Below are 15,649 nucleotides of genomic sequence, written 5' to 3'. Positions count from 1 at the left end.
ACTTGAGACTGGGTTGGAGTAACTGATGTTAAAAAAAAGTAATCATTTAAATAATAACCAACAAAAAATCCGAATAATGTTGACCGTTAGTGGGCGCTACCGAGCAAGCTTTTTTATAGCTTAAAGGCGCTTTATATATAAATATATATATATAAACTTAAAAACAATATTTATCTTCAATTTAGAGAAGTTATTAGCAAAAATACAATCTCAAACTAATGACAGAAAATTAATGTTTAAATTAAGATAGTAATTTTAAATATAATTGCTTGTTTAAAAACAGGTTTATGCTAAAGAAAAAAAATGTCGAACTTTTGTAAGTTTTTATTATTCTACTCTTATATGTATAACGCCCCATTAACTGAAGCCTTAAACAATACGAAATACAAAAACGATTTGATTCGAAGTATCAGTAATTATGACGTCACTTGCTCTAAAGTTGAAAGTCCAAAATTTGTAGGCGAAAGTTTTAACTTAACTGGAAATTGGGTATCGAGAAGGTAAGAATTATTTTTAATTTATTTCGATTTTAAAATTAATTTTCATATAATGACGATTAGAAAATTAAATTTGATTATTATTACGCAGCAAAATTTAATATTTTAAAGTCAAAAATAAACCAATTTTTTTTAAATTAAAAAATTTTTTTTTTTTTTTTTGCCAGTTGCGAATTCCAAAATGGCGCAAAATTTTTGGTACGCTTTTTCAAAATCCACCCCAACGGAGAATCAACTTTGTTCTACCATTTTTATAAAGACCCTTTTTGTTCGAAACCTTTTTATACGATTAAAAGCAACGGAAAAATTAATTTAAATTCGAAGAAACGAAGTTGGAAATTATTAGGGGGCAGTTATTATCAATTTAAATTAAAAAATGTCATGATAAAAACATATTCAAAAAAGGTAAAAATAAAATTTATATTTTACATATTAAATTTTAATTAATTTTATCCTCAATGTGGGAAGGTCGACTTTAAAGATTAAACATAGAGTAACATTTGTTACTCCGATTTTTAAACGTTTTTTTTTTGTATTTAGATGGAGCGAAAAATAATCAAAAAATGTTCTTTTTGCAATTTGGGTAAACATAAAAATAAAAACTTTAAAGTTTTCAGCAGAAGACAAAAATGTAATTGCCTTGGAAGGTTGAAAATTAATTTAAACGAAATTACAATGCTGAAAATTGAAAAAACGTCAAGGTTTTTAATATTTTTCTAATATTATAAATTACATCAAAACCAGTAGCAAGACATAATTGTTAATGTACTAGGCATCACCACATAGGGTCTTGGGTTCAAATCCTGCTGCTTCCATGCTATAAAAACGTATTATCCCGATCCAGTCTCGAGTTGACTTTGGAAGTTTGGGATATTATTGATTATAATTGCCCGATATTTAATCCACTGATTAAGTGCTGGCTTAGCAGGAGTTTATACCGTTTATAGCGCCTTATTTAAGAGCGCTGCAGCATAAAAGCAGTGGGGATCAAACCTAAGACCTCATGTAGTCAATACATCACGTTGTTGGCAAAGGTTTTTAAGAGCAAAAAATAAAAAAAAACTTTCAAAAAATTTCACAATGATGTTATAGTTAACGCGAAGGGCTCACCCGTAGGTCTGTAAACATAGATTCAAATCCAGATAAATTTAATTATCATGAACTCTTGAATATAAACAACATAACAGTGAACAGTAATTATCAATGAGCGCCGTAAAAATTGATCTATTCCCCGATAATATTTACAACATATGACGTCATACTTTGATGGTTGTATTTACTAAAACAACGATTTTTAAACTTGATTTTAAAAGCGAATTTTTTGTTAAAATTGATTAAGTTATTTTTAAAATGTTATATTAAAGAGTTTTGCAATTTTGTAAGTAATGTATATAGCACGTTAGTATGGTTGAAAATGAATCAATGGCTTTAGAACCTTAAAAAAATGTCTGTGGTACTTACAATTTAATTTTTAAAAATACTGGAAAATGGTTAACATAAAAAATCAGGTTACCATATTTTTATGTGACGTAGAAAGTACCAAGTAGCGTAGCTTCTTTTTTATTTAATTAATTTTCGCTAAAACATGACCTTAAAATAACGACCAAATTTATATAAATTTTAATTAAAAATATTAAATTTTGAATATTAGTTTAAAACATTTAATAAAGAATATGTTCATAACTCATTGAAAATAGATTAAAATTTTTGGCCGATTTACTTTCAAGATAAGATGATATTATTCTATGTTTTTTTCTATCGATCACTTGATGTAATTTATGATAACGTACATCAAACTCAAACACGTGACACTGCGTTACAGGTCACGTGACCATGTGTGTTTGTGTGTAAGCACATCCGAAACGGTCAGACGAAAAAATATTTATTAATTTAAATATCAAAGGCAAAAGCGGTTTGATATATATGCCAATGCAATTATATGGCCAATTTATCAGGCCGATAGCCTTTAAAATTTACCCACAATAGGCTTTAGTTTGTAAATGTCATTAGTCGATAGCCTTCTTGTTGTAAAAATGGTTGAAACTCTAAATTAATATTTGCCTGTGATAATTTACACACGCACCACAAACGGCAGTTTTATTTATTTTAAAGACCTATAAATTGGTCAGTCCACTAAGCTTCATTATATATATATATATTTTTTTTTTGTATATATCTTTATCCTCGATGTAGGAAAGTCTAATGCGCGGCTTAAACATAGAGTTACATTAGTTACTCTGACCCAGCCTCGAGTTGCCTGTAGCAGTTTGGGATATTATAGATTATATTTGCCAATAATTATACTGCTGATTAAGTGTTGACTTAGCAGGAGTTCATACCGTTTATAACGCATTACTCAAGGGTGCTAAAAAATGAGCTCAGTGGGGATTGAACCCACGTGGTGTAGCAAGTGTTCATACCACTACACTAAGCTGTCGGTTCATATGATATTTATGATTTAAAATATAAATATTATAATTGAAACAATTTAATAATTTATTTAAGCTTTTGATCTATATTTTTAGCGAAAACAATAAAGAAATAACTGAATTATTTACTGGAGATATTGGATCTTATAAGCAAAGAAAAGAAACGCCTAATACATACAACCCACCACTTCGGAAAATCAAAGTATTTATTTTTTATAAAAATTTATTTTAAAATATTTTTATTAACTAAGCCATTAAAAATGATGTAGTGGTTAGAACACTTGGCTTTACTACATAAGGTCCTTGGTTTAACTCCCACTGTTTTCATGCTGTAGCGCTTTTAAGTAAGGCGCTATAAACGGTATATACTACTGCTAGGCTAACACTTAATCAGCAGCACAATTATTGAGCTATTATAATCAATAATATCCCAAATTGCCAAAGTCAACTTGAGACTGGGTCGAAGTAACAAAAGTTACTCTATGTTTAGACCATGAAGTCGTCAATTAATAAACATTTTTCCTTTTTAAATCAATTTTAATTTTTTTTTAGCAGAATGATAAAACGGATTGCAAAGTTTGTCAAAAAATCTTAAAATCAAAAAATTCTCCAAAAATAAGACAGAACCGCATTCCAAAGTTTAATCGAATAATAAAGGGGGCTTGGGTACGTCATACTAGAACATTTACTCATTAAACTCTCATTAACTTTAAAGTATTTAACCGTTTAAAACGTTGTAATCTGATTTCTAAACTTCTACGATCAAATTTAGTGATTATTTAGGCAAAAAAGATCAATTTTCTGATAAAAAATGTGTTTTTTTACTCTAGGTAAGCAAGCGCTGCGAACTGCGCCCTCTCGGGGTTGTTTTAAAACGGAAAATTACGCTCGACTCTAGCGCCCACCGCTGGTCGGGTATTTTCGTGTATTTTCACGATCAATTTTGTAGAAATCGAAAATTAACTCTTTTTGCAGAGGGAAAGTAAGTATAACAATTAATTTAAAATTAAAACAATATTTTTAATTTTATTTTTACATTTTAGATATAAAATAACAGGAAAATCAAAAATAATCAAAAACGCCCACAACTCAATTTTCACACTAAACTCATTAAACATGACGTCACATGACAATTACACCACTTCACGCCTCAACGCGTTCCGCGACGTCACCCGCGAGAACAGCTACGTCACCGACGATAATTATGACGTCACCGCCAGTGGGGTTAAAATGTTAGGAATCGATATACCGCAGACCGAGTACGATATTATTAGCTTAAGAAAAGTGGACGGAAATTTGAATTTGTTTACCGGTAAAAGGCCGCGAGATGGCAGTATACCCAATACAAAAAATAAAAGAGCAACCTATTTTCAAGATGGATTAAAGAGTTGTGACGTCATCATTTCAAGAAAGCGTAAGTCTTACCAAATGTGGTTTTGTCGAACTATTGGTATTGCATTTAACAGACGCAAATATTGGTGATCGAACCCTGGACATCACGTAGCAAGGCCAAATGTTACGCTATGTTTAAACTGTAAAGTCGACCTTACTACATCGAGGATAAATACGAAAAAAAAATTTAAATTTAAATATTTTTGCAGGAAAACAACACCAGAAAAAAACGTCAAAAAAGCCTAAAATTCAATACTCGTTTACTCTTAATTCAACTCTACAAACTTACACAAGAACCTCTCAAATATTAACCAATAAAAGTGAAGGCATGGGGTTTCTGCCTAGAGTTGGAGTTGTGATATCTATGGCGTTCATAGGTGGTGGTTTATGCGTAAAGATAATGTACGATCGATTTAAACACAAACGCTAAACGTAAATTTTTCTTTAAATTAATAAGCCGTACTTGCCTTTAAAACTTTATTAATTACGCAAAAACTAATTTTTAATACCATGTTACTAGCTTGTACTATAAATATTCCAAATAAAAACGAAAAAATCGACTCTTTTTAACTTATGATAACTAAAAATACTGCCTAAACTTAATTTATTCACGGGGCTGTTATATCAGTAAGTTATTAACATATAAGCCAAATAGAACATACCTGCATTAGAAGTTTTGTAGATTTACGTAGTGTACTTGGGACCTTCTAAAAATTTAAATTTTGAATTATGTAAAATATTTTTTTTTATTTTTATTATTTTTTTTTTTTGTATTTTGCAATAATATTTGTTGGGCTCTAGAAATTACATTTTTGTAAACCAGATGTTAAGGGTTTGATTCCCACTGCTTCCGATTTTTTTTTTTAAAAAACATTTTTTAAATTTATAAAAATGCAATTCTTTTTTTCAGCAATTATAAATAAAACATAATAATAGGAAAACAATATTTTATACGAATAAAATACAAAGCAATCTTACCATTTCAACTGAAGACTTTAAAACTGATTTTTCAATTTTTTTTTCGTAACTATTTTTAATATTTACTAAAATTTAAATTTCCTATACCTGCAAGGAAAATTTAACTTGATTATAATTTTGATTTTAGCCAAAATAAAAAATAAATGAACATAAGGTTAACTTAAGTTTGCAAAAAACAGAATATTTTTCCATTTATTTGCGAATTAAATTATCAGTGAGCTTTAGAAATCAAATACAAAATGCAATAAAATTACAAAAAAAATAAATCATAAATCTAATAACATACAATAAGAAGCCTTTTCAACAAAAAATATGCAAAATTGATTATAACTAAATTTAAATTAAAAATTACTGTGTCAAACAGTAGTTACAATCTTAATATTATGCCAGTATATATATATGATAACTTGCATATTATTATTATTAATATTAAATTTGTTAAAATTACCAATTATTTTTTTTTTGATACAAGTACCAAAAAAAACTAAGTGCTTTTATTTATATTTATTATAGGTACCTATAGATATTTAAATATAGTTTAAATAATGTTGGAAAAAATATACTGTGAATCAAAATTATACAGTGCATTAACTCTAGATTACAAATATAAAAAATGAATTTTTTTTTACTAACTAATAATATAAAGTCAATATTATATTTAAAATTAATCTAAAAAAATAGATAGTACAGTCTGATTATAATTTAAAAAGTTAAATATTTTTGAATTTTTTCATATTAAACAGAGTACAGAAAAAATAATTTTTGGAACTATTATTTTCGAAAACTGAAATACAAATTAATAACTGTAACCACATTATAAAGTTATGCATAAAATTGCAGCAAACATGCAATTTCTAACCAAATTCACATCATTATTGCACATTTATTAGCTATGAATTTTAAAAATTATTCAATTTTTGCCCAAAATGAAAAAAAATTTAATTTTTTATCAAAAAATTTACAAAGCAAAAATTGAATGCTGTTAAATATCGAATGATGATTAACATTATTTTTAATTAAATTAAAAATCAGAAAAAAATATTTAATAGGAACTTTAGATACATTATAAGTTTTTAAACCTTTAAATATTTTGATCAACCTAACAGCAACAGTAATTTAAGAAAAAAAAAAAAAATTTGACACAAAAAAAAATAAGCGTTATAATTTATAAACAATTACTTTTATAAATTTGTTCATAAACTATCTAATCATTTAAAAATAAACATAAATATTAAAGGTATTTTGCCAATATTACCAAAAAACAATTTTACAAAATAGACATATTTCAATAAACCGAAATTTTAAAAAACAATATTTTATTAACTTTTTAGGGAAATAAAAGGGTATTTCCCAGTGAAGGGTTAGGGTGAAAGGGGGTTAGTATAAAAAATTCCCATTCGGGAAAATGGTTTTTAGTCTGATAACAGCAATCCAATAATTAAAGCATCATGCAATAGAAGCACATAAGAAAAAAAATCATTTTATTTTGCCACTTTGCCTAAAGATTTGATCCCAAAATTAGAATATAAAGAAGCTATTATATCATTATCGTGCAATAGTAGCTTATATAAGTTACTTTATTATTTGGGTAAATTATTTTGCTCTACAGACATGTTAATTCACTGTCATCTTCTTCGTTAACATTTTCAAATGGGTTATTTGGGTTAACTCGGAGTTCTGAACTTAACCCGTCCATCTCAATCGTTGTTGGTAGGGGTGGCGGGGGTAAATCTGGCATTGGGGGACTCTGGGGTTCCCCATCTACATTCTCTTGACCCACAGGGGGCTCAAACATAGTTGGGTCAGTGATAGATTGGGGCCGGTCCTCGTTGCTTTGTCGTTTTCTAACTGGGGGTCTGGGTTTTGGTTTTGGAGTTGGTCCATTCTGAGGGGGGTTTTCCTCAATGATTTCTTCCTTGGGGGGCTGTGGTGGGGCTATTTGGGGTCGTTTTGTTGATTTTCGTTGTGCAGCAACTGGGGGTTTGTTGTTGTTGAGTAAATGAAGCGGGGGCTCACAAGAAGTGGGTGAAGATCGTTTTCGCTCATGAGTTCTGGAAAAAGTATTTACTTTATTTTGGTATTCATTTTGTTTGAGTATTAATCCTCTTATAGTATTCTTGACTTGACTTGAGTATTTACTTCACTATTCTTGACTTCACTCGAGTTTTTACTTCACTATTCTTGACTTCACTTGAGTATTTACTTTACTATTCTTGACTTTACTTGAGTATTATCTTCACTTTAATATAATTAACTTTAACTCATCTTTAGTATTCTTGATTTTAAGTATTCATGCTACTTTAGTATTTTTACTTTACTTGAGTATTATCTCCACTTTAGTATTCGTGATTATACTTGAGTATTTACTTCACTTTAGTTTCCTTGACTTTACTTGTGTATTATCCTTTTCTTTAGTATTCTCAACTTACTTGAGTATTAACTTGACTTAAGCATTCTTGACATTACTTGAGTACTCATTCTTCTTTAGTACTGTTGACCTTACGAGTATTACTCTACTTTGGTATTTTTAACTTTACTTAAGTATTCTTGACTTTACTTGAGTATTTCATATACTTTACTTAAATATTTACAAAAAATATTTACTTTGAAGTTTGATCCTGGCTCGGAATCTGAGGAGGAACCTGGGGAGGTTTCGGAGCTTTGCTCTTCCTCTTCTTCAATGTTGAACTTGAGGGCTGAGGAGTCTGCAAGTTGTTCTGACTAAAAACAGATCATTTCTCGACTGAAGTTTCATAAAAAAATGGCAGTGTGGTGTAGTAGTTAGAACACTTAGCTTTACTACGTAAGGTCTTGGGTTTGATCCTCACTGTTTTTATGCTGTAGCACCCTTGAGTAAGGAGTTATAAATGGTATAAACTTATGCTGAACCCGGCAAAAAACCTGCAAATTTTTGCGAAAAATCTATAAATTAATGTTAATAGTTACCTTGTATCAAGTGTTTGTTCGGAAGATGAGTTTCTAGAATGTCCTGGTGACTTCTTCGGCACGGTTGGGGATACAGGGACTTTATCGGAGTTTATACTTTCACTTCTAGTTTGGTACGAAGTTCCATTAGGTGTCACTGCAAACTCTATATCTGTTCGTAAAATTAAAACGTTAATTTTATATTTATTTATCCTCGATGTGGAAAGGTTGACTTTACAGCATAAACATAGAGTAACATCTGTTACTTCTACCCAGTCTCAAGTTACCTGTGGCAGTTTGAGATATTATATAGATTATAATTGCCCAATAAGTAAGCTGCTGATTAACTATTGGCTCAACAGGAGTTTATATTAAATATGTCATACTAAGGGGTAGTAAAGCCCAAGATTGACAGGAATCGAACCCAGGACATCTAGTATTAGAAAAACTATAGCAAGTGACTAATGCTAAACAGACAAAAATAATTATTTAAATAGAATTTATAAGTAAATACCTCCTGGAAAGAACCAATCAGCATAAGTAATTATTAGTTCCACCAACCCAGCAATAAGACTTGACTCCACCATTCTTTTACTAAAAATATCAATATACATTTAAAATGTCTAAAAAACATAAAAAAAAATTAATTTCCGATAATTATTTAACTAATTTATTTGGGGGGGGGGCTTAGCAGAAGTTTAAATCTGTTTAAAGCATTTTACATAAAAACGCTACATCATGATAGCAGTGAGAATCAAACCCAGTACCTCATGTAGTGAAGTCAAGGGGTTATAATCACTACATCGAGCCAACATTTAACAACTACCATACAATTTAAACCATGAAATTAGTCATATTTTAATTGTACTAGCATTAATACTAACCTTATATCGTCCATTAATGTCCATAACAGATTGGGGGCAAGTACTACAGATAAATTACTTGCGGACATTTTATTAACATCTTGAAACTGGGTAACATAAGCAAAAAATTTCATCAAGTACCTGGAAAAATAAAAATTATTTTTGTTATTTAGTATCGTATGTTATATTAAAAGGATTAAAAAATGGTAATTTTACTTTAAATTGGCTTGATTTTCAGGTGGCAAGTTGTCTATTATTTTCCATAATTCTTGTAATTTTTGGTCTTGATCAGATATACTAAACAAAAATATAAATAATTATTTAAATAAAAATGTAATTTTTTTTTTATATATCTTTATCCTTGATGTCAAAAGATCGAATGCGAGACCTTAACATAGAGTAACAACTGTTACCTTGACCCAGTCTCCAGTTGGGGCAGTTTGGGATATTAGAGATTATAATTGCCCGATAATTATACTGCTGATTAAGTTCTAGCTCAGCAGGAGTTCGTACCGTTTACAGCGCCTTACTCAAGGACGCTACAACATGAGAGCAGTGGGAATTGAACCCACGACCTCATGTGGTGTAGCAAGTGGTCTTACCACTACACCATGCTGCCGTATTTTTTTTGAAAACCAAGTTATCAAAAAACAATTTTACCGCCGGCGCCAATGACACATTTCCCCCCTTAACCCCAACCCCTCTGTATAATGCCCCCTTAATTTTAGTAAAAAAAATTTTGGTAACATTTTTAAATTTAAATTTTTCGGAAATATGCCAATTCGGTAATTTTGAGAATATAGCCAGATTTTAGACGCTAAAGCTATGTTAGTTTATTAAACTAACCAACCCTTAATAATCCACACTTATAAAAGGACGATTTAATAATCTATTTACTAAATCAATATTACTATTTCATTCAAGTATTATTATCTATTCAAGTAGTACTGAATGTGTTTACACTGTATATTTACATAGGGTGGATAAATAATGACTAAATACTAATGGTCATAGTATAGTTATAGATATAACAAAATATATGCCGGTCATTAATATATATTATGAAACCGACAAAAATTTAAATGACAAAAAGTTAATAATTAAAAGTTTACATGGGACCACAGCCATAGTTACTTAATTAAATATTAATATTCTTTTATTGTAAACAAAAATGTTAATTTTATATACTAGACCAGAGCTTGCCCTACTTTCTGGATTTTAACTGTCAGTATGTTACTAAAAATTCTTCAAAATATGAAAAATTGGCAAATTTTTTAAATTTTATTTTTTAAATTTTACTAAAAAAACTTTAAAAAATTTACCTTGCAGCAGCTATCCAATCATCATGAAGTTGATGGGTTAATAAAGGGTCGGGTAACTCCCTCAAATATTGTTTCATAGCTCCAGCAACAGCGTGAATATCATCCTGGGCATCATAATCATATAAATCTAATACTCCTCCATCAACCAACGCTCGGAATTTGCGCAATTTTGTGGCTCCACCTCCAATACGAAAGATTCCCTGAAAATTATTTTTCAAAATTTTTTTCCCGAAAATAATTTTTTATTTTTTTTTTAAATAAATTTTTCAAAATTTTTGTTTTGATTTTACCACATGAGGCCCCGGGTTTGATCCCCACTGCTTCCAACATTAGCCACGTTAAGTAAGATGCTATAAATAATAGAACTTCTTCTGGGTTAAACAATTGGCAGCTTAATTATCGGGCAATTATAATAAATAATATCTCAAACTGCCAAAGTTAACTCGAGACTGGGTCAGGGTAGCTAATGTTACTGAATGTTTAGGCCATCAACCTTTCCACATTGAGGATAAATATATAAAAAAAACATTTTAATGCATTTACTTCTTCTTTAATTCCCATATGTAAGATACACAAGGTGCATGCTTCAATTGGTAAAGCTATTTCTCTTTCTGAGCTTCTCAAATGATCTTTTAATGACCGTCCATATGAACATTGCATAACAGAATTTTCTAAAAATTAAAAAAAAAATTTAGTTTTAAATCATAAAAAAAGCTAAATTAATTTTTTTTGGCATTTAGATAAAAATTTACGTTGAATTTCTTCCAAATGTGGAGCAGTCGATTCTAATAACTTTACACATCTCCGATGATAATCCAATTGTTTAGCATGAAACTAATGAAAAAAAAAACATTAAAAAAAAAATTTCAAATTTTAATAATAAACTTAACATTATTCAATATAAAAGTAATGTACATGTAAGAACACTTAGATGTAATACATAAGGTCCGGGGTTAGATTCCCACTGCTTTTATGCTGTAGCACCCTTGAGTAAGATGCTATAACTAGTAAGAACTTCTACTAAGCCAAAAATCAATCACTGATTAATAATATCAAGCAATTATAAATAATAATATCAAAATTAATTTAAGACTGGGTCAAGGTAACAGATGTTACTCTATGTTTAGGCCGTGAAGTTGACCTTTCCACATTGAAAATAAATCAATAAAAAAACAATAATAATTACATCAGACATTCTCTGGTTGTGGCCTGCTTCTTTGGCTACAAATTCAAACATTTCAGTTATCAGTTGATCCTAAATAAAAAACAAAGTAAACTTAAAAATTCTGTAAAAATAAAAATAAAGTGAAAACGGTAAGATACTGAGTATTACCATAAGGCCTTAGGGTTTGAAACCCACTGTTTCTGAGTTAGAAAACTATTTTATGTTTTATTCTAATATTTTAAAACAATTTATTATTTTAAGCATTCAGTTTAGTCATTAAGATATAATGGAGACGTGATCAACCTAATAATGTTTTTTTTTTGTATATATCTTTATCCTCGATGTGGGAAAGTCGAATGCGCGACTTAAACATAGAGTAACATAAGTTACTCCGACCCAGTCTCGAGTTGCCTGTGGCAGTTTGGGATATTATAGATTATAATAGCCTGATAATTATACTGCTGATTAAGTGCCGGCTCAGCAGGAGTTCATAGCGTTTATAGCGCCTTACTCAATTGTGCTACAGCATAAGATCAGTGGGGATTGAACCCACGACCTCATGTGTGGTGTAGCTAGTGTTCTTACCACTACACCACACTGCCGGTTTATGAACAAATATTTAAATTAAGTTTTACATTACCTTTCCCTGCTCCATTCTAGAAACAGCTTGATTATATTCATCATTCAACAACTCAACTTTTGATAGGGCCTGCTGTATGTTAGCTCCTGCAGCATACTGGGCTTTCTTGCCTTTGTGTAAGTTCTGAAAAGCAGAATCCCTGTCCAGCACTAATCGCTTTAATCTCTCCCGAAGTTTTAAAATGTTTGGAATTTCAGTCTGTAAAATATGAAATATAAAAAGTAGCAAAAATATGTTTAATTTTTACTAGTGGCATTGTGTAGTGGTTAGAACACTGAGCTTTGCTACATGAGGACCTGAGTTTAATCCCCACTGCTTTTATGTTGTAGTGCTCTTGAGTAAGGTGATATAAACAATATGGCCTTCTGCTGAGCAAGCACTTAATCAGCAGCATAATTCTCTGGCAAAAATAATCTATAATATTTCAAACTTCCAAATTAAACAGAAAACTCAATCAAAGTAATTGATGTTACTCTAAATTTAGGCTATGAAATCATCCTTACCACATCGAGAAAAAATAAAAAAATTTATTAAAAAAAATTAAAGTACGCCTTTTTTATAAAGAAGTAATTAACAACTGAACAGCAGTATTTACCTCAACTAGGTTCTGTAAAGGAGAGACGACGTGGTCATCAATAAACATTTCATACATCGCTTTTTCCTTTGCCAAATCAGTTTGGACTTCCCCACATGCTTTTAATGAACTCCTAAATAATAAAACGTACGTCAAGGCAAATAAATAAAATTATATTGCTGCAATTTTTTAATAATTTTAATTTTAATATAGTTGACATTAGAACAAATAAAAAAATAAACTTAAAAAAAAAATTTTAATTTAAAAAAAAAAATTTAATTTAAAAAAAAAAATTTGGAATTTTAAACTTTAATAACTTTTAAAATGAATAAATAAATTACCCTAGCATGTGGTTAGAGTCTGGTTCGTTTAACAAAGTTCTACTGGCCTCTAACATTCCTTGTGCCAACTCATTTTCTTTTAAACGTTTCTATTGAAAAGCAAAATTATTTAAATTTTTGCAATATTTTTTTTGTATTTTATTTATCCTCAATGTGAAAAGGTCGATTTCACGGCATAAACATAGATTAACAGTTGTTACCACAGCCCAGTCTTAAGTTAAATTTGCCAGTTTTCAATATTGGTAATTATAATGCCCAATAATTAAAAAAAAGATTAGTTTTGGATAAGCAGAAGTTTATATATACTATTTAGCCCCTTACTGAAGGACACCACAGCATAGAAGCAGTGGGAATCAAACTCAAGACCTCATGTAGTAAAGCCAAGTGTTCCAACCACTACACCATGCCACCAATACAGATAAATATTACATATGTATTACTTAAATAACAGTATTTTAGATTTATTTTAAAATACAAACATTATTTTACAATAAGCATGTTATTTGTCATACCAATCTTTTATCAAAATCACCAGCTCCATGACTATGATTACATTGTATGAGTTTCTTGTATGTTGAGGCACATGCTTTTTGTACATGTTCCATATGCTTTTCAATCTAATATATAAAAAAAGATTATTTTTGGCTTGTTTTTGCTGTATGACAATAATTATTTTTTATATTTATCCTTAATTTGGGAAGAATGACTTTACAGTCTAAACATAGAGTAACATTTGTTACCCTGACCCAGTCTTAAGTTGACTTTGCCAGTTTGGGATATTATTGCTAAAAATTGCCTAATAATTAAGCCGCATATTATATTAAGCTGTTTTTAGCACCTTACTTAATGGTAGGATTCAAACCCTAGACCTCCTGTTGTAAAGTCAAGTTTATTAAAAACAATAAGTAAAAATGTAGTAGCTATGTTATGTTTTAAACCACAACTTGTTTAGAATTTCCCTTATACCAGAACATTATATTGTTTACTTAATAAATATTTAACTTAAGTTGGGTGTTCCTTTAAACAGAAAAAAGGCAATTAAAGGCCATACTAGGTAAATTATTAATCAAAATTAAAGTCAAGGCAAAAAAATTCTATATTAACAAGAAGAGCCTTACTAAAAGTATATTGAATAAATTTTCAAATAACTTAAAAAGCACTGAAAAGCTTTGTTCATTAATTATTCAGTGGATTTTTGAGTATGTTTGTGAATTGTATTCAATTAATTAAAAAAATTACCTGAAGTAGATCATCGTTTAACACTTCAGTTTTATTTGCTCTAAAATAATCAAAATAAAATTAGAATAAATTTGTTTGTTTACATATTGTTTACATAAAGCTTAATAAACAATATATGTAATTATGTATGTCCAATTTAAAGAACTGCAAAATAAATAAAAAAACTGCTGTTTGTGGTGTAGGTTAAATAACACAGAACAAATATATGACAGTTTTGACCATATTATGACAATTAAAATTCCATCTGTAGGGAGGGCTACCAAATAGTTTTAATAAAAATTTAATAATGTCAAAAAATATTTGAAAATAACTTTACCTTCCGACTTTTTGATCCGCTATTAGTTTATATCTCATCAACTGCTTCTTCATTTTGACAACTTTTTTTAATTAATTTATAAATTTAAATTATTCCATTGACCTAACTACCTTAATAAAAGAGTTTAAAAATATGTTTAAAATCTAAACTTTAAACAGAAACTAAAAAAAGCAGAACTGTCTAATAATATTTAACTTTAAGACATAAAATGTAAGACAAACATACACTTTAAAAATCATACTAAGTAAATTAGTTTTATGCAAAGTAGCACAAATAAATTTAAATAGTAATATTTTAAAGTATATATAATCCTATTATACCTATTTTACAAAAAACTAATTAAAATCCGTTATTAAATATTCCATTAAATCTAAATGTAATCAAATATAATACGTAAAAAATAAATTATTAATAAACTTTAAAAGATATTACCTCGACGACAAACACATAAAAAAATTAAACACTTTAAGCACTTTTATAACAATAACTCCTTTTGTCTCCTTTTGTGTTTTTTAGAACTCAATACACTATTTGTAACATTACCCAATATGATACACAAAAGAATATACTCTTTTATTAAATTGCTTTTGGGTAAACGGTTTATTAAATAAAAAAAATTGTGAAAAAATGTTTTTTTAATATTTGTGTATATAATAGATTAGTAATTATATTAACTAGCTGACTAACCATTTTTTTATTGAATGACAGTACCTAAAAAAAAAATTTTACAAAAATAATATTGTTTAAGATATTCATAGTATAAATGGATATTTAAAACAATATTCATGCTATTATTGTTATATTATAAAGTAGGTAGGCGTAAACTGTGACTGTTTATTATTAATATACTGCTATATACTTTAAAAGAAAATGATATTTTTTATCATATTAAAAATAACATTAAATTTAAAATTCCATTTTTTTAAATACATTCTTAAAACAGCACATTAAAATAAGGTCCTAGGTTC

At 28.8% G+C, this 15,649-nt stretch overlaps 2 protein-coding genes across 2 annotated transcripts; one reads left to right on the top strand and one right to left on the bottom strand.

Moving 5' to 3' along the window:
* Window positions 1-342: 342 nt before the first annotated feature.
* Window positions 343-4,748, top strand: LOC145760325 (protein APCDD1-like). Its single transcript, XM_082574189.1, has 8 exons — window positions 343-500; window positions 665-828; window positions 1,108-1,198; window positions 3,023-3,128; window positions 3,479-3,592; window positions 3,902-3,908; window positions 3,984-4,340; window positions 4,528-4,748. The coding sequence occupies exons 1-8, from the start codon at window positions 343-345 to the stop codon at window positions 4,746-4,748; spliced, it is 1,218 nt and encodes a 405-aa protein (XP_082430315.1).
* A 1,658-nt stretch (window positions 4,749-6,406) lies between these two features.
* Window positions 6,407-14,795, bottom strand: LOC145759331 (rho GTPase-activating protein 17-like). The gene is made up of 16 exons (XM_082573134.1): window positions 14,682-14,795; window positions 14,366-14,405; window positions 13,639-13,743; window positions 13,127-13,215; window positions 12,807-12,918; window positions 12,212-12,409; window positions 11,593-11,661; window positions 11,159-11,240; window positions 10,950-11,077; window positions 10,407-10,606; window positions 9,301-9,381; window positions 9,106-9,225; window positions 8,736-8,815; window positions 8,243-8,393; window positions 7,901-8,017; window positions 6,407-7,347 (listed from the first exon to the last, which is right to left on the bottom strand). The coding sequence occupies exons 1-16, from the start codon at window positions 14,732-14,734 to the stop codon at window positions 6,900-6,902; spliced, it is 2,073 nt and encodes a 690-aa protein (XP_082429260.1). The 5' UTR covers window positions 14,735-14,795; the 3' UTR covers window positions 6,407-6,899.
* Window positions 14,796-15,649: the final 854 nt, after the last annotated feature.

The sequence above is a fragment of the Corella eumyota genome, chromosome 7 (assembly GCF_963082875.1).
Source record: "Corella eumyota chromosome 7, kaCorEumy4.1, whole genome shotgun sequence".
NCBI classification, from domain to species: Eukaryota; Metazoa; Chordata; class Ascidiacea; order Phlebobranchia; family Corellidae; genus Corella; species Corella eumyota.
Note: the sequence above shows the minus strand (reverse complement) of the source record. Positions and strands in the feature narration are given on the sequence as shown.

Excerpts from the sequence above, each read along its gene's own strand:
- LOC145760325 (XM_082574189.1), top strand. The coding sequence starts at position 343 with ATGTATAACGCCCCATTAACTGAAGCCTTAAACAATACGAAATACAAA. Across the intron at positions 829-1,107 it reads TTTAAATTCGAAGAAACGAA|TTTTCAGCAGAAGACAAAAA; the intron begins GTTGGAAATTAT and ends AAAACTTTAAAG. Across the intron at positions 3,129-3,478 it reads CACCACTTCGGAAAATCAAA|CAGAATGATAAAACGGATTG; the intron begins GTATTTATTTTT and ends ATTTTTTTTTAG.
- LOC145759331 (XM_082573134.1), bottom strand. The coding sequence starts at position 14,734 with ATGAAGAAGCAGTTGATGAGATATAAACTAATAGCGGATCAAAAAGTC. Across the intron at positions 9,382-10,406 it reads GATTGGATAGCTGCTGCAAG|TATATCTGATCAAGACCAAA; the intron begins GTAAATTTTTTA and ends ATTTTTGTTTAG. Across the intron at positions 8,018-8,242 it reads GAACAAACACTTGATACAAG|TCAGAACAACTTGCAGACTC; the intron begins GTAACTATTAAC and ends ATCTGTTTTTAG.